Consider the following 12,500-nt stretch of genomic DNA (forward strand, 5'->3'; position numbering starts at 1 on the left):
TTATCTAGTTTTCTATCAACATAAGTGACCTAGTTTTCTGTCTGTATTTCTATACAAGCACTCTGGATTACATCACTCTCTCAGCAAAACAGGACATTCACAATAACTCCTTCCTTCTCTTCCCTTCTCCAGGAACTACGGAAGCAGGTGATGAAGTTTGCGACTGAATTGCTGGACCAGACGAGGACGAAATCCGAGCTGGCCATCATGCTGAACTACGACCCTGACGGCGACGCGTGGAACGAGGGCGAGGTCAACACTCTGGAGAGACTCAAGATGGCCATCAAGTACTCTCAGAAGCCGGTAGGTGGCACTAATTGAGAATGAGAAGAACAGAAAGAGACTTAAAGAAACTTAGATTTGGATAAGGAAAAGAGCTAAAAGAAACTTAGATTTGGATAAGGAAAAGAGGGAAAGGATTTTGAATTGTAGTACAAGAAAGGGACGAGAAGAAACTTAGATTTGGATGAGGAGAAGAGGGAAAAGACTTGGTTTTGTAGTATGGAAAAGGAAAGGAAATGAGTAGCTGATGGAGAAAAGTAAGGGATAAGAAGAAAATTAGGGTAAGATAAGTAAAAAGAAGGAAAATTAATGAATTTGTGGTATGGAAAGGAAACAAAGGTAGAAGCTGATAAAGAAAAGAGAGAAATGAGAGGAAGCTTAGAGTAAGACCGGAGAAAAGATGGGGAAAACAAATGGCTCTTTGGTACGAAAAGGGAAAAAAAATGAATAAATGATAGAAAACAGAAACAAGGTGCGAGAGAAAACGTAAAGGAAAATAAATAGCTTGATGATATGGACAGACAACCAATCACTGACCCCCACACTACCTACCCTCTACCTAACACTCCAGACACCAACACCACTAACACTCCCACCCCCTCGCAGTTTGTGGCCCACCCCAACGTGCAGCAACTCCTGGGCGCCATCTGGTATGACGGCCTGCCTGGGTTTCGGCGCAAGGACATGATCAGTCAGTGTGTCGAGGTGGTAAAGTTGGCAGCAATGTTCCCTGTGCTCTCCATGGCTTATATGATCAGTCCAAGCTCCGAAAAAGGCCATTTCATCAAGAAGCCCTTCGTTAAGTTCATCACTCACTGCGCCTCCTACATGTTCTTCCTTAGTGAGTACTGTGTGTTGTGGGTTGGAGGAAAGGATGTGTATTGTGTGTCCTGGGTTGAATGAAAGGGACAGTAACTACAATATAACTACAATATACTAATTACAGCACTTATCATTTTTCACAAACCTTATTTGACCATAAACTCCTTCTTGTCCCTTGCATTTCTCCATCAGTTATTCAGTTTCTTTTACAAACCTCTAAATATTTCTCTCTTTCCTTTATTTCCACGCATCTCCTTCACCGCCTCCTTCACCCACGCCCTCAGTGCTCCTGGCCCTCGCATCCCAGCGCATCGAGTACCTTCTGATCGAGTGGTTCGGCAACGCCTGGCTTCGCTCTCTCCTCGAGGAATGGAAGATGAAAGAACGCGGCTCCTTACCGGGTCCCATCGAATTAGGAATCATTATGTATATCTTCAGTAAGTATTAGTGGTGGTAGTGATGGTGGTGGTAGTAGTTGTTGTAGTAATAGTATAAGGGAAGAAGGAGAAAAATTTGTCACATCTCACCAACTTCTAACAGGCTCTGGTCAAGGTTTTTACAGTTTTCAAGAGAGTTGTCATGGTTCCATTGACACCAAAACAAGAATTCTGCATGATTGTTGAGAAAAAAAATGTTGAGAATCAAATTAATATTTTCCGTGGTCTTTGAAAACAGCCCTTATACCTATGAACACAAGTCTTAAACTGGTAAACAGTCATTCAAACCTTTCCAAACACCTTGGCAATTACAAACCTTAATTCCTCAAACACTGCTCAAAAACCATCCCAAAAATGTCAATCCTCATGAACCTTAATCCCTAAACCATCCCTTAAGACCTTTCTAAGTACCTCGATATTCACTAACCTCAATTCCCTTAAACACCTCTTAAAACCTTTCCAGAATATCTCAGCACTCACAAACCTTTATTCCCTAAAACACTCCTTTCATCCTATCGAAACACTGCAGTCCCCCTCTTTCCCTAATCGCTTGTTAACCCTTTCACTGTGACACAAACCAATTAGCAGCACCAGAAGCAATGCATGAAGTCTCTATAAGCATCTACAAGAAAGTTAGCGATGAAAAAGAATACATTTTGCAATTTCTTCGCAGTTCAAAGATTAGATGTGGCTGCAGAACAAGTAAAGATGTCTCAGAGTGATTGGTAATTAGGGAAAGGTGTACCAAGTGGCAGTCAAACACCACAATCCCCTTCTTTCCCCCCCACAGGCTTGATATGGGCCGAGATCAAGTCCTTATGGAACGATGGTGTCATGGAATACATCAAGGATCTCTGGAACATCATCGATTTTATCACCAACTCCTTCTTCATGACGTGGGTGTTGCTGAGAACCACCTCCTTCCTCCTGGTGCAGCTGGACCTGTGGCGCGGGCTGTGGCCTTACTACCCCAGGGAGATGTGGCACCCCTTTGACCCCATGCTGCTATCTGAAGGCTGCTTTGGTGCCGCTATGATTTTCAGGTGAGATGGGAGGGGTTGTGGTGTTGTAGGGAGGTGTTCCTGAGGTGATGTTGGAGGAGCAGGAGGAGGAGGAGGAGGAGGAGGAGGAGGGTTTTTTTTTTTAAGGTGCTGTAGTAGGAGGAGAAGGAAGAGGTGTTTTTGAGGTGCTGAGGAGGAGGAGTCTTTGAGGTGTTCAGAAGGAGAAGGAGGAGGAGGAGGAGGAAGTGGTGGTGGTGTTATTGAGGTGTTGTAAGAGGAGGAAGAAGAGAATGAATCCACTCGTATGTCTTCTTTTGTCATTTTATTTGCGAAATCCTCATTATTTTCCATATTTTTTCTTTCTTCCTTTTATGTAATTCTAACTGTATTCTCTTCTTATATATTACATTTCCTTTTATGCTATTTTCTTCTGAGTTACCTGCATATCTTTCTCCTGTAGTTGTATTCTTTTCTATATTGTCTTTCATCACCTTCCTCCTTTCGAAGCTCTCAAGTCCTTCCCTTCCCTCTCCACTAACACCACCCATCCTCCCGCAGCTTCCTCAAACTGGTGCACATCTTCAGCGTCAACCCTCATCTTGGACCTCTGCAGATCTCCCTTGGCCGCATGATCTTCGATATTCTCAAGTTCTTCTTCTTGTACACCCTCGTGCTGTTTGCCTTCGGGTGTGGTGAGTTTCTCTATTGTTGTGAAGGGGTGATGGATGGTGCTGGGATGTAGGAGTGCTTGTGTAAGGTGAAAACTGGTAATAGAAGAGCAACAGACTTCTTATAACTTGACCAAGAGTGTTTTATGTCAGTGTTGTTACGACCAGATCCAGCCCCTCTTACAGCTGCCACTAATTCGGGCCAGCTTTTCCAAGGTTAACAACTCTATAACTTAGTGCAGGACAAATAACTACACGAATCCAGGCAATTCGCCGGTCGCAAAACAGCTGTAGCCTCAAGGTCGCCACCCTGTCCCACACAGCGAAAATACAACGCAAAACTTCTCATACAAAAAGAACTCTACTAGGGTATACAAAAGTTACCGTAATTTAGCACGTCGTGACTTGTTTGCCTCCCGCTCCCTGTTCTCTCTCTGTTCTTATATTTGCTCGCCACTAAGGTGCTCTGCATAACAGTGTGTATCAAGGAAACTAGGTAATGCATCTTTTTACTTGCTTCTAATGCATTTTCCGTCTTCTTAGGGTGAAAACTGGTATTAAGACTGTAAACTTTTCATGAATTGACCCACAGATTTCCTTGACAATCAATATCAAGAAAATTAAGTAATGCATCTTTGTAAGTGATACTGATACAAGTTTCGTTTTTCATAGGTGATTAAAAAAGAGCACTAGTTACTTAGATATTTAGCAAGTATTCTTCACTGTAATACACGTCAAGAGAACTACATTTTTTTTTTTTTTATGTAGGAAGGACACTGGCCAAGGGCAACAAAAATCTAATAAAAAAAAAATGCCCACTGAAATGCCAGTCCCATAAAAGGGTCAAAGCAGTGGTCAAAAATTGGTGGATAAGTGTCTTGAAACCTCCCTCTTGAAGGAATTCAAGTCATAGGAAGGTGGAAATACAGAAGCAGGCAGGGAGTTCCAGAGTTTACCAGAGAAAGGGATGAATGATTGAGAATACTGGTTAACTCTTGCGTTAGAGAGGCGGACAGAATAGGGGTGAGAGAAAGAAGGTCTTGTGCAGCGAGGCCGCGGAAGGAGGGGAGGCATGCAGCTAGCAAGATCAGAAGAGCAGTTGGCATGAAAATAGCGGTAGAAGACAGCTAGATATGCAACATTGCGGCGGTGAGAGAGGGGCTGAAGACAGTCAGTTAGAGGAGAGGAGTTGATGAGACGAAAAGCTTTTGATTCCACCCTGTCTAGAAGAGCAGTATGAGTGGAACCCCCCCAGACATACGAATAAGCAATGCATCTTTTCAGGTAAGTAATACAATTTAATCTGTCTTCCCTCAGGTATGAATCAGCTGATGTGGTACTACGCTGAGCTGGAGATGAAGAAGTGCTACTCCCTGCCTGGTGGCCTGCCGGACACCGATAATGAAGATCAGGCTTGCTTCATTTGGCGACGATGGGCTAAGTGAGTCTCTTCTTCTTGTTCCCCAGTCCTTGCTCTCCTTGCCACCCTTGCCTGACATTGATCTCTTCCTTCCCCTGTTAATGTCTCCCTTGCTTCATCACACCTGTTCATTTTTTTCCTTACTTTATTTTAATTTGCCTTGCGTCGCAAATCTGTTTCCTGTTGTGTTTGCCTGTTGTCTTCCCTATTCCCTTTTAGTCTATTCTGTTGGGGTCTCCATTTTTCCACTTTTCCATCATGTTCCAGTGTGGTTTGAATTATCAATTACCGTTGAACACTGTTCATTAGTTTCTTATCTTTATGTGGTAGGTAAAGTCAGTCGTGGTGAGTTTCTGTGGTTTTCAGGTGAATGTCAAAGGTAGACGTATAAAAATATGTATATTTAGATATATGTACAGAGTTCTGGGAGAAGGGTGTGGCGCGTACGGGACAACAGATGTCCTCTGCGTGGTACAGCGTTACACCTTGGCAAGAGACTGCCGGAGCCAGCACAAGGGACGCTTAGCGCCTTCAAAAAGTGCTGACAGTAGAAATAGGGGCGGATTGACCGCACTCTTTGTACATGAATATATTCATAATTATAACTCTCTAATTACATAAATAAGGCAAGGGAAAAGCTACTTATAGCTAAGAATAATACATGCCAAAATACATTAGAGAGAGATTAACTGTGGAGAATACTTAGATAATATAATGTAGGTGCTACCGATTACTTATCGATGGCATTAAAAGAAGTGTGTGTGTGTGTGTGTGTGTGTGTGTGTGTGTGTGTGTGTGTGTGTGTGTGTGTGTGTGTGTGTGTGTGTGTGTGTGTGTGTGTGTGTGTGTGTGTGTGTGACGTAGGGTGGGATGATCATATCCTCCCCATCCTTAACCGCCAACACCTACTATCTACACTTCTGCACATATGTATACATTCACTTATATTGCTAATTAGGCAAGGCATTATAAATACAATACATATTATTATTAATTATGTGATACCGTTACATTTACCTTATAATTCTGCTTTTTATTTTTCCTTCGACTCTTATTCCTTGAGCGCCCCTCCTTCATTACTTACCTGTGTATTTATACCTGTGTATTTATATATGGCCTTATGTTGTATTTTGAGAGTTGAATTCATGTATTCATTAGATATAATTGTGTATAATTTTACGTAATGATCTGATTTAATTAGTCTTGCATACTCGTATCTGTTTTAAAAGCATATTTTTTCCCAGACAATGACTTTAATATATATATATATATATATATATATATATATATATATATATATATATATATATATATATATATATATATATATATATATATATATATATATATATATATATATATATATATATTTTTTTTTTTTTTTTTTTTTTTATGGTTTCATATAGTTAATTGTTTTATGTATTTTGTTTAAAGATTTTTCTCTATTTTGATTTGCTTATTTGAATTTCTTTGTCATTGTTTCTTGAAGTGGCTTTTAATTTGTTGCACTTTAAAGTCAAAACACATAGATCAGTTTCATTATTATTCAGGGAAAAAGTTACCATGATCTATTATTTCAGATTATTGTGTTTAATTAAATCAGATAGGGTGTAATTTAATATTTCTTCTGTCCTGACATGAAGCAAGTAGTTAGAATAGAACAAGATGGCAGAGAGCAGAGCTGAGTAAAGCAGAGCTAGGCAGAGTGTAACTGAGGTAGATATTTAGTGTTAGTATGCTTCAGATTATCCCTTGTGGCCATGCGTGAAGGGAACAATCAGCGCAGAACAAGACAGTATAGAGCAGAGTAGAGCAGAGCAGAGTAAGACTGATCTGACAGCCAAGCCTTCCCGTGACCACCTCATTCTCTCAGTCCCTTGGGTCTTAATCACTCTGACAACACCTTGACGAGAGCCTTTCCGCCCTGACTCCCTGCAGCCTGTTCGAGACCTCGCAGTCCCTGTTTTGGGCTTCGTTCGGTCTTGTTGAATTGGACGCCTTCGAGCTGGTGGGTCTGGGCTCCTTCACGCGGTTCTGGGCCATGCTCATGTTCGGTTCGTACTCCGTCATCAACGTCATCGTGCTCCTCAACCTGCTGATCGCCATGATGTCCAACTCCTACAACATGATCCACGTGAGTTTCCTTGACTCGGCTCAGGTTACCGCTGGGAGGGGAGCCACTCACCTATCCTTGGCTGTGGCCAAAGTGGCGGGTCCTGCTCCCCTCCCAAGCGTCCTCCCCCTGGCCGTGTGGTGTGTGCCTCTGCTGTGGTGTGTGGCTAAGACGGCGGTGTGTTCTCTTCTCCGCTAGCCTCTTCGAAACCTCCCAGTCACTCTTCTGGGCGTCATTCGGGCTGGTTGAATTGGACGCCTTCGAGCTGGAGGGTGTAGGGAGCTTCACACGGTTCTGGGCCCTTTTGATGTACGGGTCTTACTCGGTGATTAACGTGATCGTGCTGCTCAACCTCCTCATTGCCATGATGTCCAACTCGTACAACGTCATCTCGGTGGGTCACGTAGACTCCTGACGCTGCTGCTCCTTGTGAGGCTGCCACTGCTGCGCTCCTGCTGACATTACTACTTATGTTGCTGTTTGCGTTACTCTCACTCCACTCGTATCTCTTGGTATGCGGCGAACGGCTCACAAAACAGCCTCTGCCCCACCTGCGCAACGTATCTGCCACGCGCACCGCAAGCCTCCCTGACTGGCACGGTGTGTGTTCGCTATTGCATGCCGGGTTGCTGGGAGGGAGGGAGGGAAAGTAAAGGTGGATTTGCAAACTGCTTCGTCTCGCCTCGTCTCGCTGCCATGACCTCTGCTGTGATGTGACGACAGTGGTAGCAAAACTTACTTCATTTCCTGCTTACTTCTTCTTCGACATTTTCCAAGTTCTTCTTTGTCTTCTGTTTTTCTTGTCCTCATCCTTCTCATCCTTCTCATCTTTTGTTTTCTGTGTCCTCTCTCCTCCTCCTCCTTTTCTTCCTCCTGCTCCTCCTCCTCCTCCTTTTCCTCCTCCTCCTCCTCCTCCTCCTCCTCCTCCTCCTCCTCCTCCTCCTCCTCCTCCTCCTCCTCCTCCTCCTCCTCCTCCTCCTCCTCCTCCTCCTCCTCCTCCTCCTCTTCCTCCTCCTCCTTTGTTACAGTGGCATGGTAATAACTGGGCGCTTTTCTTTCTACATGGTGTGAATTAACTTTCATTTTACCTACTTTACACCATTGTAATATAAGAAGTAATCTGTAAATCTAATTGCTTTCATTACTTACTGTTTTTTTTTATGCGATTTCTTTGTTATTCCTCTTCTACGTAATATTCCTGTTCATTAGCGCCATGGTTGCCTGTTAATTCCTGGTGTGTTTCGCAGTTCTGTGTTTCCTGAAAATTGTGCTTCATTTATTTAAGTGTTTGTTGAGTTTTTGCATCTCCTGTTGGTGATGATTATGTCTGGTATGTGTGTGTGTGTGTGTGTGTGTGTGTGTGTGTGTGTGTGTGTGTGTGTGTGTGTGTGTGTGTGTGTGTGTGTGTGTGTGTGTGTGTGTGTGTGTGTGTGTGTTTTTGGAAGGCCTTCTTCTATTTGTACTTATTGTCCCTATAACACTTTCTTCACATCACACATGCAGTTGTTTATTCCTTCACCTCTTGTTCCACTTTCTTTTCTTCCTTCACGAGAAGTCATCATCTATCCCAACACTCCACACAATCACTCCTTCACCTCTTGAGACACTAGAATACTCCTTAAACACACACAATACCACTCCCCACTCTTTGACTAACCTCACTCAATGCACACATTTCTTATCTTCATACAGTCCCTAGACACATTTTCACTCACCCCACACACTCTTAAGTCTTTCGAGACACCCAGACACTCCTGAAACACACTCAAGAGCACTCCTCACTTCATGACACTCAGTACCCTCAACTCACACGTTTCTCTATCCTCATACAGTCTATAAACACACTTTCAATCACCCACACACTCTCTCAAGCCTTTCAAGACATCCAGACACTCCTGAAGCACACACAAAATCTCTCTTCACATTCAGACATTGGAGACACTCAGCTCACACGTTTCTCTACCCTCATGCAGTCTATAAACACACACACACACACACACACACACACACACTAGTTACCTCTATCTATCGACACACGCTGGAACACTTCTCCCAATCCTGCTTCAACTTGCACGTTCCTTTACCCTCCCACTGTCCCTAAACACACTCTCACTCATCCTCATGCAATACGTTTTATCTATCAAAACATACTGTAACACTTCTCTCATTCCTCTCTCAGCTACCCCTTGCACTTCGAACACACATATCATCAAACGCACACACCCTTACCACCCCTCCTCGTCACACACACACTCACACACACTTGACAATTCTTCACACCCACAGGAACGTTCCGACACTGAGTGGAAATTCGCACGCACGAAGCTCTGGCTCAGTTACTTCGAGGACGGAGGCACTGTGCCGCCACCCTTCAACGTTATTCCCACCCCCAAGGGCATCATGCGGGCTCTGGGCTTCTCCGGCAAGTCCATGAGAGGCTCCGTCAAGGTCAAAGTAGGTCACTGAGTCAATGTATACCTCTTAATTTTGGATATTTTTTTACGTTCTCTCTTGTGACTGGCATCTTTTTTATCCACTTAGCCAGATTCTCTCGTACATAAAAAAATATACATCTGTTAAAAATAATAAAATATAAAGTAAGGAATAGTTAGAAATGGAGAAATAGGTACATACATTACAGCTTTTCTTGCTTCTTTCTCCCGTCAGTCAAAGAAGCTTGCGGAACAGCGGCACATGAACGTGATGCGTTTGCTGGTGCGGCGCTACATCACGGAGCAGCAGAGGAAGGCTGACGAGAAGGGCGTGACAGAGGACGACATTAATGAAGTGAAGCAGGATATCTCCACCTTCAGGTGTGTGTGTGTGTGCGTTGTGTGTGCGTGTGTGTGAGTGATTCACCTACGGTCGTCAGCTGCCAGCCGTTCCCCTACGGAAAGAGCTCAGAGCTCATAGTGACCAATGTTTAGGTAGGACTGAGACCAGACACACCACACACTAGGACAACGAGGTCACAACCCCTCCGGTTACATACCGAACCTACTTGCTGCCAGGTGAACAGAGGCTACACATTAAGGAGCTCGCCCATTTGCCTCGCCGCGCCCGGGATTCGAACCCGGGCCTTCTTGATTGTGAGCCGAACGTGCTAACCACTACACTATGCAGTGTGTGTGTGTGTGTGTGTGTGTGTCTCATTCTCTCCCTATGTTGCTTTTTCATTCCTTCGTCATCGTTCTTTATTCATATTAGAACACTGGTCACTCCTTACCTGTACTTATTGACAGTGGAGTGACAGGTCAAGCAACAAGTGTTTCTGTCACCTGTGTATCGTCTTACTGTTAGTATCTGTATAATCTCATGTAGCTGCCGTTCATCAGCTTCCTTTCGTCACCCTCGATCTTCACACCCACACTCTCTCACTGACAGGTATGAGCTGATCGACATCTTGAAGAACAACGGCATGAACACTTCCATGGTGAACGCTGAGGACTCCTGTAAGTGTGTGTGTGTGTGTGTGTGTGTGTGTGTGTGTGTGTGTGTGTGTGTGTGTGTGTGTTTTGTCTCATACCTGATATAGGGTAAGTGAGGTCTTGTGGTGATTGGTGCCTGATGTTGCAGCTGTGGTGGGCAAGAAGGGCCGAGCCATGGAGCGGCGCCTCATGAAGGGCTTCAACATCGGCATGGTGGAGGGCATCATGACGGAGATCCTCACGTCTGACAAGAAGCCCAAGAACATCTTCGGCAAGCTGGCCCGTGCCATGGGCAAGAAGAAGAAGGAGGACTGGAACGCCAAGGTGTCGCGAGCCTCACTGCGGCGAGACCAGATCGGCTCCTCGCAGACCAGCCTCAGGAGGTCCCAGACGTCCATCAGGCGCCGCATCCAGCACGAGAACGAGATGCTGCTCAAAACGCTCAACCCTGACAAAATCGTGGAGTACAACCCCAACCTGGAGAACTTCTCGCCCACCACTCGTGTCGCCTACGCCAAGTTCAAGGTCAACACCCTCAAGAAGGAGAAGGAGAAGAAGCTTGCGGCCGAGAAGAAGGCAGAGACGCAGCAGAAGGCGGGCGCTGCCAACCAGAAACTTGCGGCGGAGAAGAAGGACGACACATCAAAGAGGCAGTTCCAGTCCAGGACCCCCACGCCACAACCCCCGGCCAAGACTCCCACTCCTGATCCAGGCAAGGCCCCACCAGGCAGGGCCCCCACCTCCTCGTCACCCAAGCCACCCGCCACACAGCCTCCTAAGCCACCCACCACCCAGGCCCCTAAACCACCTGGACAAATCCCTCAGCCGCCAAGCGCCCCTGCTCCTAAGCCTTCCGGCCCTGCCCCTGGTAAGATATCTGTTCCTGCCGCCTTCCAGCAAGAAGGGCAGGTTCAGGCCCCGCCACGCGCTCGCCCAACACCACAAAGCGCCAGACCCTCATCTCCACCACCCTCCCAGCCTCCCCCCAGCGTTCCCAAGGAGCCCAAGGTGACAGTCAGTCCCGCACCACCAGCTGCTGCTCCACCTAAAGCCTCCCCTGCACCACCCAAGTCGCCTTCCCCTGCCAAGTCACCCACCCCGTCACTAGCTCCAAAGTCTGCCGCCGCGTCCCCCTCTCCAGCCAGCTCAAGGGCCCCCACCCCTGCCAATGATGACCCTATCGCTTCCGGCAAGTCTTCCGTGACTGGGCAAGTCCGAACTGGCTGGTTGTAACTCCACAGCTGCCTTCACTTACTTCACCACACTGCCTCGACTGTGCCCGCCAAAGTCACGCCATCTAGAAACCGTAACTGCAAGGTGAGGAATCAGGTGTGTCGGGTGGACCCTTCCCTTGCCTCTGTGGCCTCTCCTGTGACTATCGGGTGGCAGACAAGAGGTGCAGGGAGGGTCGTTGTCTCTCATGGCGGTGTGTGGTTGTCTTTTTCAGGTTTACGTTTAAGATTCACTGAGTTTTGTGGCCATAGCAATGGTTAACACACACACACACACACACACACACACACACACACACACACACACACACACACACACACACACACACACACACACACACTTATGCATTTGATGGCTGTAAAATGTTGTTCATATGTCTCCCCTCAACCGTCCCCTATCTTTTCCTCCTCCGTCATTACCAGCCCCTCACCTGCTCATCACAAACCCAGGACTGTCTTCCCATCAGCCTCAGCCCGCTCACTTCCTTTATTCATGTCGTATTTCACTGAATTAAGCGTTTTTAAGTGTTTCTCTGTTTACGTCTACTTGAATATCTGCATGCACTGATCTCTTGACTTTTGTATCTCTGTTGATTTACTGATTTGCATGATATTGGATGACTCATGTGTTTTATCAATAAGTAGCATTTTTTTTTTTTTTTTAGTGTGTGTTTAGATTACCACCAGTGAGGGTACAATGCATGATGTAAATGTTAATGATGGTGATGGTGGTGATGGGATGTACATGTATTATTATGAAGCAGTAACCTCACTTGATAGTTTTTTTTTTTTTTTTTTTTTTTAGCTGTATGCAATGTATATATTTTTATACAGTTACCCATGTAAATGCCTCGTTCTCTTCTTGTACAGTGAAAAAAGAAAAGAAAACGGTAACATAGGCTGCTGGGGATGTAATACTAGCTTAAAACCCACGGCCTGTTGAGGAAGTTAGGGGCAGTGTATTGCAGATACTAAGTTCCTATTGATTGGTGAGAGGAGGGTGCATGGGCTGGGTTCGGTTAGGCTGGTGAGGAGAGAACATGAGAGAAACTGGTGACTTTACCGTCTTTTTCTCTTGCCTAATGCATTCACTTTTG

General features: G+C 45.4%; 1 protein-coding gene across 2 annotated transcripts in view; it reads left to right on the forward strand.

Annotated features, from left to right (window-relative positions):
• LOC135106479 (transient receptor potential protein-like) overlaps window positions 1-12,500 on the forward strand; it is a 22,403-nt gene that overhangs the window by 9,685 nt on the left and 218 nt on the right. The window contains exons 8-18 of one of the 2 annotated variants that reach the window (XM_064015515.1): window positions 133-303; window positions 889-1,123; window positions 1,389-1,541; window positions 2,332-2,584; window positions 3,101-3,234; window positions 4,528-4,651; window positions 6,569-6,764; window positions 9,030-9,197; window positions 9,411-9,556; window positions 10,128-10,195; window positions 10,320-12,500. The exon at window positions 10,320-12,500 is cut by the window's right edge and continues 218 nt beyond it. In XM_064015515.1, the coding sequence (XP_063871585.1) occupies window positions 133-303; window positions 889-1,123; window positions 1,389-1,541; window positions 2,332-2,584; window positions 3,101-3,234; window positions 4,528-4,651; window positions 6,569-6,764; window positions 9,030-9,197; window positions 9,411-9,556; window positions 10,128-10,195; window positions 10,320-11,404 (2,733 nt within the window). In that variant the 3' untranslated portion in view covers window positions 11,405-12,500. Of the gene's footprint in view, window positions 1-132; window positions 304-888; window positions 1,124-1,388; window positions 1,542-2,331; window positions 2,585-3,100; window positions 3,235-4,527; window positions 4,652-6,568; window positions 6,765-6,941; window positions 7,138-9,029; window positions 9,198-9,410; window positions 9,557-10,127; window positions 10,196-10,319 lie in introns of both variants that reach the window. The other variant, XM_064015514.1, reaches the window with a different exon arrangement.

This window comes from Scylla paramamosain, chromosome 13 (assembly GCF_035594125.1).
Source record: "Scylla paramamosain isolate STU-SP2022 chromosome 13, ASM3559412v1, whole genome shotgun sequence".
In the NCBI taxonomy this organism is placed as follows: Eukaryota; Metazoa; Arthropoda; class Malacostraca; order Decapoda; family Portunidae; genus Scylla; species Scylla paramamosain.